Source organism: Xylaria bambusicola, assembly GCF_022495145.1.
Source record: "Xylaria bambusicola strain CBS 139988 unplaced genomic scaffold F5B22scaffold_4, whole genome shotgun sequence".
Taxonomy (NCBI): domain Eukaryota; kingdom Fungi; phylum Ascomycota; class Sordariomycetes; order Xylariales; family Xylariaceae; genus Xylaria; species Xylaria bambusicola.
In genome coordinates this window covers 1,496,645-1,517,612 of record NW_025953557.1, presented here as the reverse complement: position 1 = coordinate 1,517,612, position 20,968 = coordinate 1,496,645, and the positions used below count along the sequence as shown (strand labels likewise).

Genomic DNA, 20,968 nt, shown 5'->3' with positions numbered 1-20,968 from the left:
CCTGTTCGGTGCAAGACTGCAAGTTGACGTAGTGCCGTGCGAGGATGTTGTCTGGATTCTGGATGAATGATCAAGATAGGTACACTGCTGTCCTGCCTGCCACCTCGCTAGCCAGCGGGCATGTTGCTACCTACCGGTACCTACCTACCTACAGATAATGCGGGCAAGCCAAAAAGGTGTAGTTGTTATTGGTAAGTAATTCTAGCTAGCACTGTAGCCAGGGAGGGGTATAATTAGATATAGTGTCCAAGGTGGGTCCCACAACTGGTCCCCCCATCGGGCTGGGCGCCCACACCCATATAAGGCTAAAGCTAGGATCGTAAGATCTTATCCTATAATTTAATAAAAAGCATTATACTCGTATTCCTATAACTATTCTATTTATATTTTACCTTATCTTAATTATAAAATTTCTATTTAGTAAAACTATATATAAATCCTATACTTTAATAAGGATTATTTTACTTAAATTTTAAATCATCTTAATTTTAAAAAATCCATCCAATAAAATTATATATAAATCCTATATTTTAATTAGGACTATTTTACTTATATCCTAAATTATTTTAATTATAAAAAATCCATTTAGTAAAATTATATATAAATCTTATATTTTAATTAAAACTATTTTATTTATATTTTAAATTATTTTAATTATAAAAAATCCATTTAATAAAATTATATATAAATCCTATATTTTAATTAAAACTATTTTACTTATATTTTAAATTATTCCAATTATAAAAAATCTATTTAATAAAATTATATATATATTTTATACTTTAATAAGAATTATTTTATATATATTTTAAATTATTTTAATTATAAAATTTTTATTTAATAAAATTATATATAAATCCTATTTATATTTTATTATTATCCTTTATTAAGTTATTATTTATAACATTTTATATATTATTAATATTAATGGCCTTTTTCTTCCCTTTAAATTTAATATTAAATTTTAATTAAAATTTAAATAAAAATGCTTTAACTAATTAAAATAAGGATTTAAATAAAGATATTCCTTTTAAATTAATAGGAATAAATTAATTACCTATAAAAGTATATTAACTTTAAATATAAAATATAAATAATTTTATAATTATAAATAAAATAATAATAAAGTAAAATAAAGAATAAAAAGATTTTAACTTTTTTATATATTCTTTTAAACTTATATTTTTATTTGTAACTTTTATTAATTTAATTTATAAATTTATAACTTTTTAAATTATTAATTAAATTATAACTTATATTTAAAGTTAAATAATAATTATTATAAACTTAATTATATTTTAAAATAAAGTTAAAGCTTCTTTTATTAAAACTTTATTAAAAATAATTATTATATATAATTTAATAATTCCTTTAAATAATCCTTTATATAGGTTATTTTATAATATAACTTATATTTATTTAATTATAGCTTAATATATTTTATATATTTCCTTTATTATTTTAAAATTATTTAATAATAGAATTTTACCTTCCTTTTTAAAAGCTTTTAATTTTTATTAATCTTTTTTTAAAATATAAATATATTTTACTTTTAATTTTAATTTAACTCTTATCTTATTTAAATAATTAATAGAATAGTTAAATATTAATTATATATATTTAAATGTAATTCCTTTTAATTTAGGTTAAAAGGTTTAAATATATTATTAATATAATTAAAAGAGTTATTATATTTATAAAATAGGTTATTAACTTTATAAAGTAAATTATTAAAATAATAAAAAGAATAATTTAAGTTCTCTTTTAAAGGATATTATATTTATATAATTTTTAAAGTTTTAAATTTATTTTTAAGATCTCTTTTTAAAGGTTACCGCTTAAGCCTTAAGATTTTAAATTTACTTTTATAATTCTAATAGTATTAAAAGTATATTTAAATTCTTATTAATAGTTATCTTTTATTATTTAAGATCTTTAACCTTTTTAATAGCTTTATTTTCCTTTTTTAAAGCATTAAAATTAAAATCAGCTTTAAACTATAATATAAAGTATAATAAAATAATATAGCATCCCTTTAAAATAAATAGCTATAGTAATCCTATATTATATATAAATACCTTTAATGTAGGTAAAAATATACTATAGCTCTTTTTAAAATTTTTAATAATTTTAATAGCTTTTTAAAAAGCTAGCTTAATATAGGATTTAAAGGTAATATTTTTATAATATATTTAATTATATTAAAATATTAAAACCTTAATAATTTAAATAAAAGGTTTTACTTTAAATTATAATATTATATTAAATAACTTAATAAATATAAAAGTATAATATAAATATTTTATTACTTAATTTATTTTAATATCCTTTTAAAAATTAATTATATATATTAGGATAAATATTTAATAGGTTTTTCTATTTAGCTTATTTATAAATAAAGCTTTATTAATTTTTAATTTATTTAAGCTTAAAAAGGTTTAATTCTTTCCTTTAAATATAAACTTATTAAAAATAACTTTATTAATATTTATAAATTAAGATAAATTTAATATATATTTTATATTTTTTATATATCTTTAATTTAATAATTTAAATATTTAATATATTTTATAATTAAAGTTTAATTTTAAAAAGGAATCTTTTAATTTAATACTTAATTTATCCTTATTATTATTTATCTTTATATATAAAGATAAAGTTTATTTTAATATATAATTATATATTATAATATATAAAATAATAATAATAAAGGGGTATAATAAAAATAAATATAATAAGGATTAATAATAAATAAAAATAATATAAAAAAAAGGTAAAAAATTTAAATTAAAAGTGGAAAGATTTTAAATATTAATATAGTTAATAATTTATTTATATATAATAAAAGTATTTATAAAAAAGGAATGGACTTTTAAAAATAAAATAAGTATAAATTATTTTATTTTAACTATTTAATTATTTATATATATAATTATTTAATTATTTTTCTTTTAATATTTAACTTATTTTATTTAAATAAGGTTATTATATTAAGGGTTTTTTTTTTTTTTTTTCTTAATTATTATTAGTTACTTTTTAAATTTTTAATAAAATAGTAATAAAAGGTCCTCTTTTATCCTTAAATAATCTATTTATAAAATAAATAACTTAAAGGTATTTAATAGGTATTTATAAAGGATAGAAATGTTATTTAAATTATATAAAATATAAAAGTAATATTTGATTTATTTTTTTATTAAAAATAATTCCTTTTATTTAAATATAAGCTTAAAAAGCTTTAGTTTTCCTTTTTATAATAATATTATATAATTATTAATATAAATAAATATACTTTAATAGTTATAAATAGTTTATTTTTATATTTAAATATCTTTATATTATTGTTTTATCTTTTTAAGTTTTTATTAAATTTATATAATATATTTTAAAATTAGATTATAATATTAAAAGTTTTAATCTTTTAAAATTAAAAGTTTAAATAATAAAAATATAAAGGAGCTTATTAAAGTAATATTTTTAATAAAAGAGTATTTTACTTCCAGCTTATTATAAAGTAAATATCTATATAGGATTTTAAAAGGTAAAAAGCTTAAATAATTTATATATTAAAAGTTAACGCTTTATATAACTAATACCACTTTTAAATTCCAATTTTTTAATATACTTAAAATAAAATTATAAAGCTTATTAAAGATAAATTATATAATATAATTAAATATCTTTATAATGCTTATACTTTTATAAGATTTAAATAAGGTATTTAAGGTATATATTCCTATTTTTTATATTTAATATTTAAATTCTCTTAAAAAGAACCTACTATTAAAATTTAAATAAATAATTAAAAATATAATATTATTTTAATCCTTCCAATTTAATATTATTTATAAAGCTATAAAGGTTTTATATAATACTATAAGGATTACTTATTTATAATAATTAAATATATTAACTTTATATAAAATATATTAATTTCCTTTAAAAGTAAAGATAAATAATCCTATAAAGTCCATTATTAAAATTTAAAAGGGCTTATATATTATAATTAAAAGGTTAAATAATTTAAACTTAATTAGGTTAAACTTTATACATTATAAATATTTAAATATATAATTAATAATATCTTAAGTTATATATAATTAATATATTATTTAATTAAATCTTTTTAATATAATAAATAAATAGAAGTAATTTCCATTATTATAAATTAACTTTAAAATATATAAAACTTTATTTTTAAAAAGGTATTTCTATTATATTCCTCTTTTAAAATACTTTAAGGTTTATCTATTAATCCTAAATAGCTTTACTTAATCCATTAAAGCTTTAAATCTTAACCTTCCCTTATCCTTATTTAAAATATTATTAAGGAATTTCTATATATTTAAATATTAAATTAATTTATAATATTTAAATATTTTAACTATAAATTTATTTATTTCCATTATTAAATATATATATATTATTAATACTTTTATATTTAAAATAAAGGCCTTTTATATATTCTCCTTAATATTATAATGGTTAAAAGGTAATTATTATTTTATTTAAAATATATATCCATCTTCCCTATTAAATTAATTTTAAATAAAATATAGTTTTAATTTTAATATATTAAAATATAAAACTATTAATTTTTAAAATTACTTTACTATATCCTTAATAAGTTAAATCTTATTATCTTTATTTAATATATTTAATAATTTATTATATCTTTTTAATCTATTCTTTTATACTTAAAGTTTTAAAGCTTTATTTATATATCCAATTTTTAAAAAGATATTTAAATAATTTAAATTAAGGAAAATGGTTCTAAATAAAGCATTTATTACTTTATTTTAAAGGCTCTTTATATATATAATTTAAATATTTAATAACTTTAATTCTTTAACATATTTAATATAAATGCCTTTAATATTAAAAAATATAAAAAAATAAGTTAAAGGCTTATAATTAATATAAATAATAAATAAAATAATTAATTTAAAATATCTTTTATACCTTTAATAAAATTTTATAATAATATATAGCTCCTTTTTATAAATATTATAATTATATTAATATATAATAAATAAAAAGCTATTATATAAAAAGGGGTAAAGGATTTTATTTTAATTTTAAATAATATAATATTTTATAATATAGGTTAAAGCATTTAAATAAAGGTTAATAAGTAAATTATATTAATAATTATATATATTTATAATATAAAATAACCTTTCCCTTAAAAGTTCGAAAGCTAAGCTTTCACTTTTACCTTATTATTAAGAAATATTATTAAATAATTTATTAAAAGGATAAATTATTTCTAAATAATTAATAATCCACCTTTTTATAGGTCCTATAAAGCTTAAAAAACTATATATTTAAATTTAATCTTTAAAATAAAGCTAGTTTTTTAAATACTTTAATTAATTATACTTAACTACTACCTTTTTATAGATTTTATAAATCATTCCTAATATTATAATTTTATTATATTTAATGCTTACTTGTTTTAAGAATAGCTTTAACTTAACTTATAAAATTTAAGGAAAAAAATAATACTTAATTTAAAATAGCTATTCCTTTATTAATTTATAAATAGTAAAAACATTATTAATATATTTTATAGTTAAGATTAATAATTTAAAAGCTAAAGGGGTAATAAATAATAATTTAAAGGTTAACTTTAAAATCGGACTTAAAGTTATATATATAAGCTTTAAAAATAAATAATTAATAGATTAAAACCTTTATAATAAATATATTAATTATAATTAAAGGAATTTTAAGATTTTAAAAGTAAATATATATTTTAAATTAAAGTAAATAAAAATAGCTTAATATTTATATTTAAAGTTAAACTTAAATATTAATCCTATATATAAATTTAATAACCTATTATAAACATTTATAAAAAGTAAAAGATTTATTTTAAAAAAATCCTCTTTTATTTTATTATAATTAATAATAAGTTTTAATTTTAATTAAGGATTATATACTTTAATATTTAAATCTTTATAAATTAAAATAGGTATAATTATTTAATTTAATAATTCCTTATTTATTATATATATAAATTTATATAAGCTAGCTTTAAAATATTTTAAAGTAAACTTATATAATTAATATAATTAAAAATTAATTTAAAAGTATTATTTTAATCTATTTTATAGCTTTATCCCTAATATTAATTTTATTTAATAAATATAAAGGTTTATTAATATAATTATATTTATAACAGTTATAGCTTTATAATCTTAATAAATATATTAAACTTTTATATAATACATTTTTAAAGGTTTTAAAATAAAAGATTTAAAGGTAAAACTATAAGCTTCCTATTAAATAAATATTTCTATATTTAATATATTTAATAATAAAGTAAAGGTTCTTTTTATAATTTGCCTATTTATAGGAAACCGTTAATAAGTAAAGGATAACTCTTTAAAGGGTATAATTAAAGGGATTTCCTCCGGTATAACCAATTATTTAAAATAACACTCCTTTAATAAAATTATAAATAAATAAGCCTATAAAATTTAATAAACCTTTTTAAAATATAAAGTAATTAATAGCTTAAAGGTATAGTTAAATAATGTTTAATTTTAAATAGGGAATATAAATTTATAATAAATATTATAACAATTTAGTTTTTTTAACTTATTAAGATTATAAATATAAGTTTAATTTTCTAAATCCTTAAAATTATTTAACTTAAGCTTTAACTTAAATAAATCTTCCTTATTTATTAAAATTCCTACTTTAAAGGGTATAGGAATTAAAGTAAGTTTATATTTAAATCCAAAGTATAAAATAGGCCCTTAAAGTATTATAAGTATTTCTTTTATAGCTAAATCTTTAATAGTTAATATAAAATTATATATATTAAATATAACTATTATATTTTAAAGCTATAATAGTTTAAAAATAAATTATATTATTAATCTATTTTTAATTAATTAAATAATTACTTATATTAATTAAAATATATTAATTATTATTATAATAAAGATAATAAATTTATAAATAGGATTTAATTTATTAAATAAATTTAGAAAAATAAGCTATTTAATACTTAATTCTTTAATTTTCTTTTAAGTTAAGCCCAATTTACTTGTTAAAAGTGGATATATAATATTTACCTTACTTCCTTAATCTATTAAACTAACTTTATTATTTAAAACCTATTTTATTAATTTATCCCCCTTTTAATATTTAATAATAAGTTTAATCCTATATACCTTTATAAATTAGATAAATATTAAATTAATATTTAGGTATATATTTTTTTTTATTTTAATATATTATTTAACTATCCCTTTAACCTTTTTTAATACTTTAATAAATAAAAACTTTAAATTTTTATTAAAATTTAAGTTTAATTATAAAAGGTTTATAAGGGATATTTTTATAGTAATAATATTTAAAAGTTTTATATAATTTATAACTCCTTATCCTTTATATCCTTTAATCTTTATAAAAGGTTTAAAAGGTTAATTAATATTTTTAAATTCTTAAACCTTTTTCCGTTTTAATATAACCTTCCCTACTTATTTATTAAATAAAGATAAAATTAAAACTATAATATTTCTATTCTTTTTTTTTTTAAATAAAGGCTTATTTATAATTATAATTAAAAAGGTTTAAAATAATATAACTTAATTATTTAATTCTTTAAAAAGAATAATCCCCTTATTTAAAAATTTAACCTTATTTATTATTATAAAGTTAAAGGATATTATATAATTAAGTTTAAAAGTAAAGTATAAGTTTTAAAGTATTACCTTATTTTTTTTAAAAATTATTTATAATAAAGCTATACTAATTTAAATTAAATTTCCATTATCTTAAAGCCTTTTTTTAAATATTTATTAATAAAAAACATTATACCTTTAAAGTATACCTATTTTTATTAAATTAATTATTTCTATTAAAGGGTATTATATTTAATTTAAATATATTTTTAACTTTTATATTAAAAATATACTCTTTCCTTTAATTTTAAAGTTTTAATACTATTAATTAATAAGTTCTTTAATATAGCTTTAATTAAAAGAATATTAATTTTATAAAATTTAAATAAAATATTAAATTAAAAAGTAAAAGTAATAAATATCCTTTAAGGATATTTATTAATATAATATTTAATTTAATAATATTTAAAGTATATAATTATATAGGATAAAGCTATTATAAAAGTTATATTAAATATTAATAAAAATATTAATAAATATTATTTAAAAAGGGTTATAAGGAATATTATATTAATTTAAAAGGAGGGGTTTAATATTAAATAATATAATTTATTAATATTTAAAGGAAATAATAATTAATAGCTTTTCCTATTATTAATCCCTTATAATCTTAAAAGGCTTTATAAATAGCTTTAACTTTTATATAGTTTACCTTTTTATTAATTATTTTAACCTTATTTTTAAAAATATATTAAACTTTTTAAATAATTTTATAATATTACTATAATAATTTAACTATTTAAGCTTTATTATTTAATAATTCTTAATAAAGCTTAAAGTTATCCAATCTATTTATAAACCGGTATATTATTATTTAAAAAAAAGTTACCTTTATAAGGAATAATAGGTTAATAAAGCCGGATAGCTATTTAAGATTATTTTTACCTTTTATTTATTTTAAAAAGTTTTAAATATAAATATAATATTAAGTTAAAAGTTTATCCTTATTTTAAAATAAATAAATAAAATCTTTTATATTTATATTAATATTAATAAGCTTTATAGGATATTTATCCTTTAAAGCTTATTTAAAATCTTTTAAGTCCTTTATTTAAATAGTACCTTTTATAATATAATTAATTACCTTTTAAAGTTTAAAATTTAAATTTAAAAATATAATAACTTCTTATATATATAATATATTAATAAATATAATAATATTTAATAATAGGATTTAAACTTTTTAAAATCCCTTTATATAAAATTATTAATAAATCTTTTATAATTAATAGATGGTAAACTCTTTACCATTAAAGTAACTATAATAAATTATATTTAGGACCCTATAATTATTAATTGGATAACTATAATTATATTAATATACTCCTTTTATATTTAAGCTTAAATAAAATTTAATAGGTTTAAATAATAGGGTTAAAATAATAATTAATAATAAGTTTAATAATTAATCCAAATATTAATAAATTAAACTAATTAAAATATTAAATATTATAAATAATAAATTTAAAAATTAATTTAATAATATAAATATAGGAATTAACTTTAATAATAAATATAAAAAAAGATTTATTAAAATAAATAATAATAAAGGCTACTTTTATAATAAACTAATTAATATTATAAAACAATTAACGCATCTCCCACTTGACCTGGCTACCCAATTGACCTGGCCACCCCCCTAGCCTATATAAAAAACGTCGGTGCGTTAATCACGTGATAATTTAATAACTCTATGGATATTAATCGTATAAAATAATAAGATATACCATTAGATTCGTAATAAAAAGAGCTATTTAACGGTACCCTCCACTAGTTTATATGACTTATATTAGTGGAGTTATTAAGCAATACGCTAAAGTAAGCGCTAAAATAATCCTTACCTAGCGCCCTTTTAGCGTATTGCTTAATATCTCGCTCAATAAATTTTATAAAAAATAGTAAAAAATACCGCTGGATTCCTTATTAAATAACAGATCTAATGGTACTAATTATCAAATTGTAGGACTAATATTAGTTAAGTTATTCCAAATTGAAACATTGGACTTTTATATAGGTTAAGGGGGTGGCCAGCTCAATTGGGTGGTCAGGTCAAGTGGGAGATGCGTTAAATAAAAACCTTAATAATTAAATAATAAGGTCCTAAATAGGGATATAATAATTACTATTTATTAAAGGGAAATTTATTAATTTAAAGGATATAGATTTTAAATTAAATAATAATAATAAGATTAATAAGCTTTATAATATAAAATAATGCTATAATATTAAAGGTTATAATAAAAGGATAAGTTAATTAATCTTATAATAATTAACTATCCTTAAGGGTAAAGTTTATAATACTTAAAAACTTTAAATGGATTTATAATATCCAATAAAAATAGGTGCACTTATATTAGCCTAATAGTAGTTATAAAACTTGTATTTAAAAATTTAAGGATAAAAGTAATATTAATCAATTTAAAATCATTAAAAGATAATAAATCTAATATCTATTTAATAGAATCAATAAAACGTAATACAGTAATAATGGATTTAATCCGGGATAGGGGTACCAAATAATACAGGCAAGCTAAAAAGGTATAGTTATTATTGGTAAGTAATTCTAGCTAGCACTATAGCCAGGGAGGGGTAGAATTAGATACAATGTCCAGGGTGGGTCCCACAACTCCTACTATCTCAGTAGGTATGTAGGGCTACACTACAGCCCCATGATGTAGGTACCTAGGTATGCACATCGTTCAGGTATGTACTTAGTAATAGTAATTAATGGTAGTAGTGGTAGTAGTGGTAGTAGTATAGTGTCAAACGAGCGCCGTCGAACAATTCTTTTTAGTACACGTTCGTTCTTGCTCCATGATTATTACCATTAGAGCTCCCCGCCCTGTGCTCCGCCTCCGCCTTCGCTTCCTCCACTCTTGCTCCTCTCCCCCTTCTCCCCCAACTCGGCTTGGCATTGAGCCCGTGCATGCCTGAGTAGGTATTTAACCTAGTGAAAACCTCTGCCAGTTGAGTTGGCTCGTCATTCGTTCTTGTGACTACTTTCGTGACTTCTTTTGTGAGTCTTTTCGTGAGTCCTTTCGTGTCCTCTACTACTGGTAGAAAGGACGAACGTCGCAATTCTTTATACTTTCTAGCACCGAGCTCGACTCTTCTTACCAAAGCTCGCCTCCAGTTTCGCCTCTCTTTTTCTTTCTTTGTTTCTCTTCATCGAGACACTAGAGTCTCGGTCGCCAACCGCAGCTATGGCAAGCGACAATGGGGATCGACCTGCGCGCGAGATCAAGAATCATATTCTCTTCGAAATCGCTACCGAGGTCGCTCATCGCGGTAGGTCCTAAGCTCATGCGCTACTACCTGCAATCCCCGTGATGATTAACCCAATCACCAGTTGGCGGTATCTACTCTGTCATCAAGTCCAAAGCTCCCGTCACCACCGCCGAGTATGGCGATCGTTATACTCTTATAGGCCCCCTCAACCACCAATCGGTAAGTCGCGCCTCGGTCACTACCTTGGGACGCCAGTCGACCGCGTCACAGCCGGGCTAACCATCTCATCTAGGCCGCTGTCGAGGTAGAGGAGCTTGAACCCGCCAACCCCGAGCTTGCCAAAAGCATTGAGGCCATGCGAAACCGGGGTATTGGCATTTTGTATGGCAGATGGCTGATAGATGGTGCTCCCCGCGTGCTGCTCATCGACACCAAGACCGCATACAAGTATATGGACGAATGGAAAGCCGACCTTTGGAATGTAGCAAGCATACCTTCCCCACCGGGCGACGATGAGACGAACGAGGCAATTGTCTTTGGATATCTTGTTGCGTGGTTCTTGGGCGAGGTACGTTTCGTCTATGGGTCCCCCCCCCCCGGGCGCTGGCGCGTGGCGACGAACTTAACTAACACAGCACAGTATGTATGCCATGAGAAGAGGAAAGCTGTCATTGCCCATTTCCATGAATGGCTGGCGGGTGTCGCGTTACCGCTTTGCAAGAAACGTCACATAGATGTCACCACGGTCTTTACCACTCATGCTACTCTGCTTGGGCGATACCTGTGCGCCGGCTCTGTGGACTTCTATAACAATCTCCAAAATTTTGATGTAGACGCCGAAGCCGGGAAACGAGGCATCTACCATCGTTACTGCATTGAACGCGCAGCTGCGCATTCTTGTGACGTTTTTACCACCGTCTCTCACATCACTGCCTTCGAGAGCGAACACTTGCTCAAGCGCAAGCCCGACGGTGTGTTGCCCAATGGCCTTAACGTCACCAAATTCTCTGCTGTACACGAGTTTCAGAACTTGCATCAGCAGGCCAAGGAGAAGATCCATGACTTTGTGCGAGGCCATTTCTATGGTCACTATGACTTTGTTCCCGACGATACACTTTACTTCTTTACGGCCGGACGCTATGAGTTTCGTAACAAAGGTGTTGACATGTTCATTGAGTCTCTCGCGCGTCTGAATCACAGGCTGAAAAGCGCGGGTAGCAAGACCACCGTCGTAGCCTTCATCATCATGCCGGCACAAACTACGTCCCTTACTGTCGAGGCCCTCAAGGGCCAGGCAGTGGTCAAATCGCTCAGAGACACGGTTGACGTCATCGAACGTGGCATTGGTCGACGGATCTTTGAGCGGTCCCTCAGGTGGCACGACGGTGATACAATGCCTGATGAGAAAGAGCTCATCACAAGCGCCGATCGCGTGGTACTGAGACGCAGACTCTTCGCCATGAAGCGTCACGGGCTGCCCCCCATTGTGACACATAACATGGTTAACGATCAAGAGGATCCGATCCTCAACCAGATCCGCCGAGTACAGCTTTTCAACCATCCCACAGATAGGGTCAAGATTGTCTTTCACCCCGAATTCTTGAACTCCTCAAACCCCATCCTACCATTGGACTACGATGACTTTGTGCGTGGTACTAATCTAGGCGTTTTCGCATCATACTATGAACCTTGGGGCTATACACCAGCTGAGTGTACGGTCATGGGAGTCCCCAGTATTACGACAAACTTATCCGGCTTCGGCTGCTATATGGAGGAATTAATCGAGAACTCGAGCGACTACGGCATTTATATTGTAGATCGACGTAACAAGGGTGTCGACGACTCGGTCAACCAGCTGACATCATGTATGTTTGAATTCTGCCAGAAGAGCCGCCGGCAGCGTATCAACCAGCGAAATCGTACGGAGCGGCTCAGTGACCTGCTCGATTGGAAGAGGATGGGCATGGAATATGTCAAGGCACGGCAGCTAGCGCTGCGGCGAGCATATCCGGCGTCATTTGAGGGCGAAGAGGAGGAAGGAGATTTTATTCCCGGGGTAGAGCAGAAGATATCACGACCGTTCTCGGTACCAGGCTCACCTCGTGATCGGGCCGGTATGATGACGCCAGGTGATTTTGCCAGTTTACAGGAGGGAAGAGAAGGATTAAGCACCGAGGATTACGTTGCGTGGAAGCTACCGTGAGTTAACTACCTTGATTCATCATCGGTCCTCTTCCTGCAAAGCTAACTGGTGACATTAAGGGACGAGGAGGATCCCGACGAATATCCGTTCCCGTTAACACTACGAACGAAATCTACCGTGTCCGGCCCGGCGTCACCTCTGGAGGCCGTGCAGCCAAATGGAAATTAGGCAGCTAGTGCAGACTCGAACACATAGCTGCTCACAAGAAGAGCATTGCAGTGCCTTACCGACGGGACGGAACGATATGGATGCTCAGGCTCGAAGACGCTAAGCAGTTACCGGGTATGGCAGTCGGGCAGTAGAGAAGCGGGTAGCTGACAGCATGATTGGTTTTCAGTTCAGATTGCATAGTACATGCATGGCACATATGCATTAGCGGGTGGTGTGCTGCTCCTCGTTTCGGTGCTTCATGTTGCTTTGTTTCACCTTGTCATTTTAATCCATGTATCGAATGTACTATCAAAGACCCAGCATTAAGCATACGCACACGCGCGCATACAAAAAAATCATCTGCTATAGGTAGTATCTAATAAATATAAATACTAAGTTATGTGGATTTACATAGAGACAACCCATACAGGATTTGGCTGTGTCCAGTGAGCGAGTATGATTGTTTGCGTGTTAAGTAAGTATGGGCATATAGGTATACACCTAGGTACCTATGTAGGTACTTGGGTACGGTACGATGATACTCGCTGCTTGAAGGTACCCGAGTCAATACGTCGAGCCAAAGGTCCTGTCAAGTCATGACATGACAGCATGGGGAAAGCTTGTCCTTGCGAAGATTGGTCAGCACTTTATCTACACGATGATAGGTACCTACCGGTATCTCCAATGCACATGTTGTACCTACATACAAACCTATGTACCTACACACATACCTACAGTACATGTAGGTGCAATGTACATAATACTACAGTACATGATGGATAGTATATACTGTTTGATATACGGTATTACTACCCGTACATACCTACCTTACCTACTTTGAAATGACAGCTGTTAGAACCTCACGAATGTGCATTCTCAGCCTCTTTCTCTTCTTCCCCTCTTTCTTCCCCTCTTTCTTCCCATACTCACAACAAGGAGGAGGTGGATTCCGCCAACAAACCATCTGCTGCTGTTGTTGCTGCCGCCACCCACGACTCTGCACGACGATATCGACGATACCACAAACGTCACAAACGTCACAAACGAGGCACTGTCTTGGCCTAGGTAGCTGCCTCGAAAGCAGTCTGATCTACCTTATCCTTCTGATCTATCCTTTTGTCGCTCTCTCTACTACGTACCTACCTATGTGCGTTGTACCGTGCTGTACTTATTCCGCGAAATACGCCAAGACCTATTAACTATCCAAGCTAGATACCTACCTACAGGCTACCAACACATGTCTTGGCAACAGAGCATCGCCTCAACAATCCACCATACCTACAGTAACCATCATAATCATCATTTTCATCATCATCATAGCTACTCACGACGTACCTACTTGCACACTGCACGGCCCTATGCATAGGTCTCTAAGGGTACCTACACATGTACTTACCTATGTGCCCACACAATAACCTGCGCTCCAAGACTCGGCACACTCCTCATATCTGTGCGTCGCTTCCCTGCTCACCGTCCAATCCAATCAAGACAGCCGTCATTTGCCCAGCATGAAGTTCGCCCCCATGAAATTCTTCCGTCGGAGCAAGAAGTCGACGTCAGACCCCAAGTTGTCCAAGAGGTCACAACAGCAAGCCCACGATGATGTCGAGCGCGACAAGTACCGCCTCTACAACCCCCGTCACGAACAGCAATATAACTACGCCGCCGAGAGAGGTCGCGTCTTTGTGCACTGGCTCCAGCTGCCCGCTCCCATTCTCGAGAGGGTCTTCGCCTTTGTCTGCCCCCATAGCTGTGATGAATCTTACGAAAACTGCGAGAGGAGTGCCGTCGAAGATGCCTGCATGCTTTGTGATCTACGCGACCTGGCTCATGCCAGCCAGGTCTGTAAGCCCTGGAGAACGTCTGCCATACAGCTCATGTGCGTCTAACTACCCCAGCCTCGCCTGCGCTGTTTTGATCCTGTTTCTCAGACTAACCGCGTCTCTCGCCGCATAGGTACCATAGCATTCGTATAGATTCTGTCCATTACTGCGAACGAGAGATCGACCTTTCCGAGAGGCGCAAACGTAAGAGTCGCTTCGACCGCAATGGTATCCCTGAAGACCCGGCTGGTGCCCGCTTGCATCTGCTATGCCGTACCCTGCGCGACGACCCCACCCGTTTGGGAAAGCTGGTGCAGTTCTTCAAGACCCCTTACATGCTTCGAGAGTCGAACGCCCCTCTGCTTGCTAGGACTATCGCTGTACTGCCCAACCTTAAATACGTCGATCTTCCTGAGGGCCTATTCATGGATGACCCTGCCCATCATACCCTGAAGCTCGAGGTTCAAGCTAGGTGCCCCGGTCTGCGGAAAATGACGTATCTGGCCGGGAGCGAGCGCAGTCTCGAGACACTGAGCCGCGGCAGCGTATGGCCAAACCTTGAAGTTCTAGAGCTAGGCAGGATTAACATGGATCCTGCCGTCCTACGACACGTCTTCGCCGCCTTGCGAAGCTTACGTGCTCTCAAAGCTTCAGATTGCAGGATGCTTGATGATGACTTCTTCCGGTATAACGATACCCTACCAGCCTTCCCGCCTGTTGAGGAACTGGTCCTCACTGATGTGCCTCGCATCACGGCTAGTGGCCTGGTTGCGTACCTATCTAGAGACGACGTCAAGCATAGCTTGAAGGTTCTGTCATTGTCAAATACCGGGGTACACCCTACCTCTCTCCATAATGTCTTGGCGCACGCTCCACGTCTAGTCACACTGTCCATCACTGAGCAAGTTGACTCTCCGTTCCCATCTCACGGAGTTCCTATTCCACCACTAACCAACTGGGCTCTCGAAACACTGCGTTACGAGATTACAGCCTCTCCGGGATCCTCAGGATACGCGAGTACCACTGCCGGGTATTACAATTATTTAGCATCATCGCTCTTTGCAGGTGGTCTGCCCCGCCTCGCAGCCATCTACGTGCGGGACCAAACATTTCCTGATTTACTTCTGGGCTTGCCGCCACCTATGCCCGGGTTTGCGGGCAGCCCACAGCGCCCTAGTAGCGCGGGCAGCACCGGCATGTTCAATGCAGGAAGCGGAGGCCTGTCGCCGTCGAGTGTAGGAGGCTTCAGCAACCCCGCGTCTCGATTCAGTTCTAATAATCCGTTCGCGTCAGCGTTCAACGGCCCACGCGGCCCGGGCATGTTGTCTCTAAATCAGACTCTCGAAATCTTTACCAAGGGTGATGATGATCTAGACTGGGGCAGTACGCGTATGGATCCATTTGATGCCTATGGTGGCGCTGGCGCTGCTCGAGGGCGACATGGACGGTCGGGAAGCTCAGCAAGCGGGCGACCACTCAGCAGTTATGGTCTATCAGATATCGGCGCAGGTTGGCAGGCTGGCGGGGGGGCCAGAATGAGTATTATACAGGGTGACGGTCATGGTGGGTTTCTAAGTGTACCAGGTGATAATACGGGTGGCCATGGACGCAAGGGTAGTACGTCGAGTTTTGGACAGCCAAAAGACGAGTGGCCTCGACCAAGCAGCAGCCAGGGTCCAAGGAAAGGCGATCGCGACCTTTGGCGCTAAAGGGGTTCTTTTACTTAAACAGAATGGGCAGAAAGAAATGCCACGCCGAGACGTGTACACAAGGAAGATGGTCAAAGAGGCAATAGGGGTACATTATCCCGCAGTTGGCATACTGGTTACGAATTATTGTGGGAAAATGGATGACGAAGGCCCGGAAACGAAACGATGAGACTACCATGGGAGGGTGGGAAGAATTAAGGTCGAAAATAACGGACACATCAACTACGCAGGCTCTTCGCGGCTTGAATTTATACCCAGAGAGGAATGACGGTTCAATTCATGTATAACATATAGAATAGCTTGGTGTGGATATTTTCTACTTAGGTAGGCGAGAATGAGCAAACCAGTTCAGCAAACTTTTACCCCATTCTCAGTTGTCAGAGTAGATATTGCTGTACTTGGCTGTCTTGTTGAACTCTAATGCTCCTATCGCTTTTGATTTCCTCTTCTCTCTTATGTACATTAGATATTGTGCGTAAAAAACAGTTATTGTCCACGGATAAACGGAGCGAGTCACCAAGGCAGATGAAGTAACATTAGATATCAGGAAACTACAAAATTTGATGATTGATATCATTATAGCAAGGCAAAACGAGGCAACATTATTATTTCACATCTTTCATTACATTTGCTCTATCTCAATGTTTTGTGCGAGGTATCCTAGAAACTATGCAGTACCAATAAAATTTTTAGTGATTCTATGATGTCCCCTTCTACTTCTAGATGTCATCATGTGCACATCATCTATTTACAGCAGTGTGCTGTGAAGTCCTAATACTCCCATGAAATGTTACTCCTCATCGTCGTGGGTAAAAGTTAATGCTTCTCTTCTATGTATTGCAGCGCTGCACTGCAAAACCCTGTCCCGGCCGTTTCGACACAGATGCGCCCAAGCAGTGATCGAGTTTAGTCAATAGAGGCAGTATTGATGGGTACATTTATTGAGTGGATCGAATGGCTCTTCTCCCTTTATATGCCGCTCCCGATCTCGATCCTGGACACCCTACACTGGAAACCCTGTAGAAACGGGTGTTGCACCTCTGCTGCAACTGTGTCATGTCGGCCTAAAGTTATATAATAGGCTGTTGGCCAGTCACATTGTCTGTTATCTTGATTGTATTCTTTTTCGCCTGGGGTGTCCGGGGGTCTACGCAATTCTTGTTACGGTCAGCTCGCCTGACTCGCCAGTTAGCTCCAGCAACCCGCCCGCTTCTAGCTTCTTTTTCCACTTCGCGCTTTCGTAACAAGCGAGAATGAGAGTCATGCGCAGAATCACCCCGTCACTGGAATGATGCTCATTAATAGACTTCGCCATAGGTGTGAAAGTCCATCGCCCAAAAGCCCAGTTTAGGATTTGCCTGGTGCACGTGGGTAAATCTGACGGTAGGGTCGACGTAGAATTATTTTGATCCGAATCGTAAATCTGCGCTGATGACGGCATCGTTAACACCGATTTAATCCTATACACTTCATCCTTAGGGGCTGTCTTAAGCAACACCATGAGCTTGTGTTCGTCGACAACAGCGGATTCAGGGCCCCGTAGCGTGACCGAGAGAACCTCGACTTCGGATTGGTGATCATGACCATGGCCGTGTCCGTTGTCCTCATTGCTATTCGCAGCTAAATCGCCCTCGGTCAAGGCACGCGCGAGTCCTCCGTCAATGCCAAAGATGATGTCGACAGGAACGCGGCCCTTATCACTCTTTATCCAGGGAATGACGACCTCCAGATCGCCAACACGGTCTCTCACTTCATCCAGGCGGCGTTCATCACAAGTCTCCCATTTATTGTAGATGATGAGGTCGGTATAGCGAGCCTGGAGCCGAGCGGTGAAACTAGTATCCTCGTACCCGGACCAATTCTCCACGTCGATGACGCTCACAACGCCGTCGAGGACATACAAGCCCCCGGTCTCGCGCGCAATGCGGTTTACCTCGATGGCGAGGGTTGCGGGGAAGGCAGAGCCCGAGGTCTCGATGACGATACGGTCAGGGCGGACGGTGTCGCGGAGCTCGGCGAGGGCGGGGCCTAGCTGGCCGACAAGATTGCAGCAGATGCAGCCGTTGAGTAGCTCCTGGACACCTGACACGGCGCTACTGGCAGCGAGCTGGGAGTCGATGGCGACGTCTCCGAATTCGTTCTTGAGGAGCGCAAGGCGGTAGGCCGGGTTGGTGGCGCGCAGCTGCGGGACGAGGTTGAGCAGCAGCGTGGTCTTACCGGAGCCGAGAAAACCGGTGACAATGGTGATGGGGATGGGCGCCATCGTTGCCGTTATGTGTGGATATTGATGTTGCGACGCCGGGCCGGTGCTGGCTCGCACGCGCATGCAGAGCGAGTGAGTCCAAAGCAGGTAGGTAGGGGAAGGGTCTTGGCGGGGTACGAGGGCATTTTGAGGGGTTTGCATTGTCGCGATAGTAGGTAGGTACATAGTAGGGATTACGATTGGACTTACCAAGAGTACTTAAGTACCTACATGTATGTGCTATGTACTACGTAGGTACCTGCTGGTCTAGGTACCGTATGTACTTACAGTACGTAGGCATGTACATCTCGGCAGCCTTCCGACTTAACCGAGTTTCATTGCAGTGGCTGCGCAATGACGTAGGTCAAGCTGCACGCCGCGAATGCGACTGACAGGTCCCAATCGCGAAAAGTAGAGAGCCGAGAGCCAGCCTGAGCAGCCTACAGATCATCGGTATGGACATCCAAGTAATGCATGTATATATATCTATATACCAGTCGATTATCAAATCCAGAGACGTTACCAAGATGGACAGAGTATCTCCGAGTCTGTTTCTCCCTTCTCTTTTTCTCAACCGCCGCCCCGGACATCACCACCCTTGAGATAGCCTGACCTATTCGCGCACACAACTCTGTGGCTCAGTCCGTCGACCATGCCTTCGAAAACACCCCAAGGTTCTCACTCTGCCCAGCCAACATTCCAAGATCAACTAGGCGCCGCAGCGCAAGCAGCTCGCCAACCCAGTACTGGTTCCCTGGAAACTAGCAGTCCCAGTCTGATCGAGAAAGGTTAGTTACTTAGGTAGTTGCGCAGGCGGCTCGATCAGCCACAGTGTCGCTACCTACACCACTGCCTACATGTGGCAGCCCAACCCCCAAACACTCCAAAGAGCCCATGTACTCACTCTCTGATTCATAAATCAAGTTGCCGAATACGTCCCAGGAGTGGCCAACTTCGTAGGGACAGGGAAAAGTAACAATGAACAAGCGGCCCCATCGAGACATTTGTCAGGTCCCCCAACTCGCCCTCATCACGACGACCATATCGCCGATTTTGTTAGAGACCAGCACCGAAGTAAAAAGCTCGACGGGAACCTCGAAACCTGAATCATCCTGCCGATTAACTTGTACGGGCTAATAGTTTCACGACGCTCTCAGCCAGCCTGCCCACGAAATCTTGAGTGAATGAACACTTACTTGACCTTTGTGTTAGCATACATGGCGGTAGGATAATTCATGAATAGCGAAAGAAAAGAAGAGTGTCTAGCCACTTGAGCTCTCCGTCCGCGATCTTCCGTCCGTATTGTCAAGTTTACAAGCCTGTCTATATCAACTCGGCCATTTTGTAAGGTTACCTTTTCTGATTGATCAATTCGTCTACGGTGCAGGAATATGATTGTTATGATCGGATACAATGCTTAACTCCTTTGCTGGCGCCCGGTTCAGTGATGTTTTAGTACATAGACGTCATTTCTTTCCAATATTTAGATTTAAGTTTAGGTACAGCAATATGTACAACTCACAACTCGTACACGGGAATGTAAGAGAGTGATGGGTTGATATGGACAAGAATTATTAATATTCTACCATTTAACTGCTTGGGCAGTTGGGATAGTCGGCTTGGAAAGCTTGCGACTGCTTCACAAACAATGGGAGATAATCCCGAGTCGTGAAGTCGGCACTGATATAATAACCGACATCTGCCGCGCTGAATTCTGATCCAAGAATGGCAAGCACGTCGTTCTCGATGCTAAGCACATCAAGGTAAGCTTCCAATGCATACAATATAGGAGTTTGGGTCCAGGACCTGTTTTCGGGGGGGGGGGGGGGGGGGGGGTGGGGGTACTAGTGAAATGCAGCAACCGGGGGGGGTGGTAGGGTATGAACTGTGAGGTTTATGATACGACTATGAAA

General features: G+C 33.0%; 5 protein-coding genes across 5 annotated transcripts in view; 3 read left to right on the top strand and 2 right to left on the bottom strand.

Moving 5' to 3' along the window:
- The first annotated feature begins 10,371 nt into the window (after positions 1-10,371).
- F5B22DRAFT_591265 (glycogen synthase) lies at positions 10,372-13,693 on the top strand. The gene is made up of 5 exons (XM_047973846.1): positions 10,372-10,988; positions 11,050-11,147; positions 11,221-11,496; positions 11,569-13,127; positions 13,191-13,693. Exons 1-5 carry the CDS (start codon positions 10,904-10,906, stop codon positions 13,297-13,299), a joined length of 2,127 nt encoding a protein of 708 aa, XP_047835085.1. The 5' UTR covers positions 10,372-10,903; the 3' UTR covers positions 13,300-13,693.
- A 1,096-nt stretch (positions 13,694-14,789) lies between these two features.
- F5B22DRAFT_642725 (uncharacterized protein) lies at positions 14,790-16,813 on the top strand (the record flags this gene model as incomplete). Its single annotated transcript, XM_047978166.1, has 2 exons — positions 14,790-15,160; positions 15,238-16,813. The coding sequence occupies 2 exons, from the start codon at positions 14,790-14,792 to the stop codon at positions 16,811-16,813; spliced, it is 1,947 nt and encodes a 648-aa protein (XP_047835084.1).
- Positions 16,814-17,960: 1,147 nt separating this feature from the next.
- F5B22DRAFT_633760 (CobW/HypB/UreG) lies at positions 17,961-19,076 on the bottom strand (the record flags this gene model as incomplete). Its single annotated transcript, XM_047976885.1, has 1 exon — positions 17,961-19,076. The coding sequence occupies one exon, from the start codon at positions 19,074-19,076 to the stop codon at positions 17,961-17,963; it is 1,116 nt and encodes a 371-aa protein (XP_047835083.1).
- A 537-nt stretch (positions 19,077-19,613) lies between these two features.
- F5B22DRAFT_357320 (uncharacterized protein) lies at positions 19,614-20,403 on the top strand. Its single transcript, XM_047971026.1, has 2 exons — positions 19,614-19,843; positions 19,980-20,403. The coding sequence occupies exons 1-2, from the start codon at positions 19,708-19,710 to the stop codon at positions 20,159-20,161; spliced, it is 318 nt and encodes a 105-aa protein (XP_047835082.1). The 5' UTR covers positions 19,614-19,707; the 3' UTR covers positions 20,162-20,403.
- F5B22DRAFT_357250 (ser/Thr protein phosphatase family) overlaps positions 20,352-20,968 on the bottom strand; it is a 3,562-nt gene continuing 2,945 nt past the window's right edge. The window contains exon 11 of the mRNA XM_047971025.1: positions 20,352-20,804. Coding sequence (XP_047835081.1) covers positions 20,645-20,804 — 160 coding nt within the window. The 3' untranslated portion in view covers positions 20,352-20,644. The remainder of the gene's footprint in view (positions 20,805-20,968) is intronic.

Coding starts and splice junctions, on each gene's coding strand:
- F5B22DRAFT_591265 (XM_047973846.1), top strand. CDS start 10,904: ATGGCAAGCGACAATGGGGATCGACCTGCGCGCGAGATCAAGAATCAT. Junction 10,989..11,049: donor TACCGAGGTCGCTCATCGCG/GTAGGTCCTAAG, acceptor CCCAATCACCAG/TTGGCGGTATCTACTCTGTC. Junction 13,128..13,190: donor TACGTTGCGTGGAAGCTACC/GTGAGTTAACTA, acceptor GGTGACATTAAG/GGACGAGGAGGATCCCGACG.
- F5B22DRAFT_357320 (XM_047971026.1), top strand. CDS start 19,708: ATGCCTTCGAAAACACCCCAAGGTTCTCACTCTGCCCAGCCAACATTC. Junction 19,844..19,979: donor TCCCAGTCTGATCGAGAAAG/GTTAGTTACTTA, acceptor TCATAAATCAAG/TTGCCGAATACGTCCCAGGA.